The 6,000-nt window shown below is 44.9% G+C and overlaps 1 protein-coding gene across 3 annotated transcripts in view; it reads right to left on the minus strand.

Moving 5' to 3' along the window:
- Nucleotides 1-6,000, minus strand: part of SH2D4A (SH2 domain containing 4A) — a 49,606-nt gene that overhangs the window by 42,379 nt on the left and 1,227 nt on the right. For all 3 annotated transcript variants that reach the window (XM_005856498.2, XM_005856496.2, XM_014536818.1), the window contains exon 2: nt 1,332-1,711. In XM_005856498.2, coding sequence (XP_005856560.1) covers nt 1,332-1,512 — 181 coding nt within the window. In that variant the 5' untranslated portion in view covers nt 1,513-1,711. The remainder of the gene's footprint in view (nt 1-1,331; nt 1,712-6,000) is intronic.

Raw genomic sequence — 6,000 nt, forward strand, 5'->3', positions numbered from 1 at the left:
AGGGTACTGTGAAACCCAACAGAACAGGCACCTACTGCGGGTGTGACCTTGCATATCTTACTTCTCTGATTCTAGTTCATTCATCTGTAAAATAGGAATATTAATACTAACTTTTGCAGAAGTTGTGAGGGTGAGATATGTGTGTACATGGCTTTGCCTAGTGTCTGACAAAACAAGTATTTAACAAATAGTTGTTATTGATAATAACAATAATAAATGAGATACTCATTTATTTCTATGTCATTATAAAGCTGAATTGGGAAAAGTTATTAGTAAAAAGCAGTATGAGGCAAATGTCACTAAAGTGACTTCCTTTGAGTCTGCACATACCAGTGTTCAAGTAAGACTCATTTTCTCAATCTTTGAAACCCTGAATGGTTTTATCAAATCTTATTTTCCCTAGCTTAATAAAAAAATGAGGAAAGATTGGTCTTGAATGCCTGTGTAAGTGACCTTGAAACTGTGTGTTTTTAAAAAAACAACTTAGTTATTCATCCATAACAGAATTTGACAGGGGGAGTTGGAGGGGAGGGAGGGTGGCTGGTTGGGGGCGGGGTTAACGTGTGCTTTTCTAGAACTGTATGTGTTTATATTTTAAGTCTTGATGTACAAAGTATTCCTCCCCCATGGTCTCAAAGGCCCTCTCAGGCTACCAAGGGATTCCTTGGGTCAGGATGAAATACATCTGAAAAGTTAACTCACACTAAAAAAAATTATAATACTAAAAAGTATTATGACCTTTTTCCTTATAGCAGTATTTGTATTTTAAGAGGGATTTTCCCTAAAAAAAGATAACTCAAAGAAAAATCTCTTCAAGTCTAAAACATGCAAACACAATTGCCATAGAGATGCGGATGCAAGCACTGGTATGCTGGTAACTAGAGCACTAGGCATCAATGACAATAGGGGGACAGAAACCTCCCTTAATACCCCTCACATCAGACCCCTGGGGGCTTGTTACTTCAGCTGAAGGTCTATCTGGTTTCAGGCAAGCAATCTGCTCACACAACTCCATGGTAATTGCTGTGTGTGTGTGTGTGTGTGTGTGTGTGTAGCTGAAGGTCTGTCTGGTTTTAGGCGAGCAATCTGCTCACACAACTCCAGGGTAATTGCTGTGTGTGTGTGTGTGTGTGTGTGTGTGCGCGCGCGCGCACGCCCCCGAGTATAAACTTCAAGTTGATAAATTACACTATTAGAATCTCCATAACATTTAGGGTCCATCTACCAAACAGGAACGCAAACCTGGCTTGCTTCTGACTGGTGCGAAATGTTCAAACAAGCCAGGAGCCATTCTCCTAACACGTCCACAGCCGACACGGAGCTAGGCTTACCTTTCTTTGGTCTGGATTTCACTGGCAGGGACTCCTTTTTTTCCATCGCCGCTTCTCTTTCTTTCCATCGGCGGATCTGTTCCTCTCTCATCTTGAAGAACAGGATCTGTTTCTGTTCTTCGCTGAGCTCTGCCAGCAGATCAGGATCTATGTACATCTCCGACAGTATCTGTTTCAGCATCTTCTCAGGCCTGGAGTCTTTTACACCTGTGGCAAAGGTTCTTGAAAACGGCTTCCAGGTGAGCCTCCACCTGGGCTGGCACTTGGAGGGACCTTTCCCAGAGACTCGCAGCAATCCCCGAAGGGTTGGGACGATAATTCAGCTCACCGGCTCTTGGTTCCTGGCACCAAACTTACTGCCCACAATGCCGTTCATGAACCTGCAAAGAGCAACAGCCAGAAGCAGGCGGTATTAAAATGTGTAGGCGCTGGGCATGGACGGGCTTATGAAGCTTAGAGGAAATACAGCATCGCTTTTTGTTTCTGGGGCAGAGGAAAGAATAGCTGAGGCACGCTTTGTTAACAGTTTGTGTAACCTCTATCCTGTAATTTCCAAAGATACTTTATCAAAACAAACCAAACCCTAACTTTTTACGGGTCAATCTCAGGGAAACAAAAAAATTAACAGAAGTTTGGCCTTGTCCCAACCAAGCAAACATATTATTACCTCAGAGCCTAACAAACCAACTGTATGGCTGAGAAAAGAATTTTTTAGAAAAGGCATAGGAGGAAATGAAAAGGCTCTTTCCAAACAACTTATTTCCAAACAAAGTACTATTTTCTGAGACTTCACGGAATTACCCACCTCAAACTGAACCAAAACAGAACCATGTTCAAGGAAGAAAAAGAATAAAAATTAGACCATCATGCTCTTTTCCCATTCCCCTTTAAAAGCAGCACTGAATAAATGCAATTACGTACTCTCATCTTCGAAGAAGGACAATGCCATGTCCAGACAGCCTACTAGAACCGTTGAAAACAGTGCAGGTGCGGGAGAGAACCCTTCCGTACATTCTGGAAGGTCACCAGGTTTTAGGTGTACCTCCTCCAGATAACCTAATTTAATAAAATCTAAATTTACAGGTCAGATAAACTGGGGGAATGGAGAGCTGACTAGGTTCGTTACAGGGGATCCTTGCTGTATGAAAGAGTTGATTAGAGGCTCCTTTGAAAAGGCTGTGAAGTCAGCATTTGGAGTCATGAAAGGGGTCAGGAGAAGGGCAGTTATGGGAATGTTAAGGAGTCATTCACTTTGATTTCTTACCAAAGTGTAGCCTGGACTAGTGCAGTCACAAGTGGCTTCACAGTGGAAGGGGGCTGACAATTCCCCTTGAGGTTTCATTCTACCTTATACATTTCTGTGTGTGTGTGTGTGTGTGTGTGTGTTTTAAATAACAAACCTTCATACTTTTGTAATCAGAAGGAAATTATGTATACAATTCCATTCTGGAAAAACAAGACTTTTCACGTGTTTCAATATGATAAGATCACCCAAATTCTAAGAAACTGATTAATAATTTGGTGCTTATAATGCCTCGATAATCTCACCATGTAGCTCTGCTCTCTCAAATGTCATTTCTCCAAACTAAGTTCAAATGCTCTTAAACTTGAGACTAGTCACTTAGCCTCCTAGTTCCTTCACCTGCTGTCATCCACACATCCAGATTGTGTTGCTCCTCCCACCCTCTGGGAGTGTCCTTGAGGTTCCTCTCTTCCTCCTCTTCCTTGCAAACTGTTTCTGCACCCACACCAGTCTTTTGAGACAAGTGTGGTTTGCATGCATTCACTAACTGTTCACTGTGTAGCAAAGACCTTTACTGGGGCTACAACTACTGCATCCTATAATCTATCTCCCATAGCATTCATCTACCTGAATGCAAATGGAACACTGTATTAAGAGAAAATTAAAATAGAATTAAAAGCAGTGTCTGACTCCAAATTCAGCCAGGCCTGCCTATCTCAGGTTCTATCTCTGTATTTTGCTTTGAGGTGACCCTCAAAAAATCTAACAGCAAGAGAACTGATGTCTGCTAATGCTTTTTGACTTTGGGGTTCTAACAGCTTCCTGAGGGGGGAGGGGGCTCACTAAATTCACACTAAAGTTGGTGTCCAGAAGCTGAGAGGAACCAGAGGAAGAATTTGGTTCCTCGGAACCCTTGACTCCTGCTCTTAGATGAAGGAATAAGGAACCAAAATGAATGGTAACTTGTTAACATCCCAGTAAATGTCCTCTGTTGGCCCTTCCATGGCTCCAATCGCTGACTTCCATGGAAATAAAACATGGTAGAAAATGAGGAGCTCACTAAAGCCTGAGGCTTCTGCTCTGTTCCCATTTTGAATGGGGTGAATCCTAGCAATAATAACAGTGTGAGTAAAGCCTAAAAACGAACCCCCTGAATGGGCCAAGTTCACATTCCTCCCCTCTCTCCTGCTCAGAGTGCTCCTGGTAGTAAGAGCTTACACTCGCTGTGCCAGCCACTACCTTCAGCACTGTACATGCATTCACTCATTTAATCGGCACAGCAGCCCTGGAGTTCAGCCCCTCACTCGCCCGGTACCACAGATGGAGAAGATGGAAATGGCAGAGCTGGGCAGCATGACTCCGAGTTGGCTCTACCATCCTCCATCAGTACAGTAGAGCATCTATGCCAACATCACCGGATGTGGCTCTGCCTGTGAACTTGCCGAATGAAGACCAGCCAATCCTCGCAGCCATGGAAATGCTGAACTGAAGGTGTGTGACCGAGTGCCTCTGGGCAGAAGCCTCACCCTGGCCATTGCAGATTAGCTTAGGGAGGGCGGGTGTTGAAAAACCCCACCCAGGTCATGCGGGCCCAGGTGTGGATGTTGTTTGCTTGCCGTTTCCTCCTCAGTTTCCCCTCTCACACAACCACGAGGCACAGCACAAATGGTACAGATGCGCACAGTGTGAAGGGTCCCACGGCACCTCCGCAAGGAGATGCTCAAGCTCTTTCACGGGTTTAGCTTTTGTTCTGCCTGTCGGAGTCAACATGGATTGTTAGCACTGAAGTGAACGAGGGGTCTTGAAGGAAAGACACTGGCTTCCTTGTGTGCTCAGAGGATACTGGGGGACTGACTGACAACTAAATAATACGAATGCCATTCTGACTGTCGATTCCTGCTGGCGTGAATGAACTCTTTCCTCCCCCTGCTTCCAGATGGAAAAGTCAAGCTGGCTTCCTTGTGTGCTCAGAGGATACTTGGGGACTGACCGACAACTAAATACGCATGCCATTCTAAGACTGTCGATTCCTGCTGGCGTGAATCAACTCTTTCCTCCCCCTGCTTCCAGATGGAAAAGTCAACCCAGCACAGGGTGCTCAGAGGACAGCCAGCAAGGGACCCCAGTCGGGACTCCCAGCTCTGCCTCTCGTGAACTGTGTGACTTTCGGCTGTGACTTCACTTCTCTGGACTCGGTTTTCCTCATCTGTGAAATGAAGGCCTGCCCTGGGAATCTCTGTAACTTGAGGACGATGCCAGGAAATCTATGTGAAGCTACAGGGGCAAGTGGAGTCAGCCCGGGTGGAGGAAATAGAAATGAGGAAATTAATTCACTAGGGTTTTTCCCGCTTTCACTGACTGACAGGACAATCGTTGCTGATACTGAATCAAACTCGAATGACTTTCCCCCTAACATATTGAGCGCAGCAAACTTCCAGTTATTTAAGATCCAGTAAAAAGAAAAGGCTTAGCTAACTCAGTTTTCTTTAATGACAGCACTTTTCTTAAAAGACAGCAATGACAAGCCACAAGCCCACATCTGCTATTTATTCCAAAAATAAATTTCCAAGGGTCATAGGATCAGTTGTTTTCCAGGACACCCATAGATTAACTTGGGGGACATCCTCTACAGCCCTGTCCTACAAAACGAAAATGGTTGCCAACAACTCTGAGACAAAACAAAAACAAAACAGCCTGAGATACAGCCTAAATCATAAAAGTACTATAGTACAGACAGTATGACTTTCATGTTATGAATAGAGTTTGGATTTTAATTATTGTAAAACAGCGAGCTGTTTTCAGATTTTCAGTTATCTTAATGCAACTTTACCTTATTAATCTTTCTGCAAGAGGGCCATTTTTGAGGGTAAAATGAACTATCAGCGGTGACTGTAATTATTAAGGTTTGTAAATATATGCCATTCTTTAGAAATTTGAAATTACTGTACACATGGATTTATCTAGAAAATACCATTCACATGCCAGATCTATGCCCACATATGCCTTCCGCTTATTCACTTAAGAAATTAGTATCTAAGTCGTTCCTATGAAACAAGCAATCAAGTAAAAAAAAAAAAAAAGCCTTTTAGGAGGTGAGGAGACTCAGTTCAGAGAAAGCTGCCTCCCTTGCCTCTTCCCTTTGACCCTGGGAGGGAAGACACCTCTGAGAACCCGGGCAAGTTGTGACTTCTCACTGTCACTGTCCCCGCGCCCATCCACCTCGGCCGTAGGAACCCCGAGGGCAGGACGGGGCAGGGCTGCCCACTTGGTGGAGGAAGGTGATCGCCCCCCCCGCCCCGCAATTGACGGGGCCACTGTCCGGCCGGCCCTCCGCACCCCAACCGCAGAGGGTACCCTGTTTCTGACTCTCCTGGAAGGTCTGGGGCGGAGGAGGTCCCCAGGGCTCTACCCACGTGGGTGCGCGTG

This window comes from Myotis brandtii, unplaced genomic scaffold, assembly GCF_000412655.1.
Source record: "Myotis brandtii unplaced genomic scaffold, ASM41265v1 scaffold103, whole genome shotgun sequence".
Taxonomy (NCBI): Eukaryota; Metazoa; Chordata; class Mammalia; order Chiroptera; family Vespertilionidae; genus Myotis; species Myotis brandtii.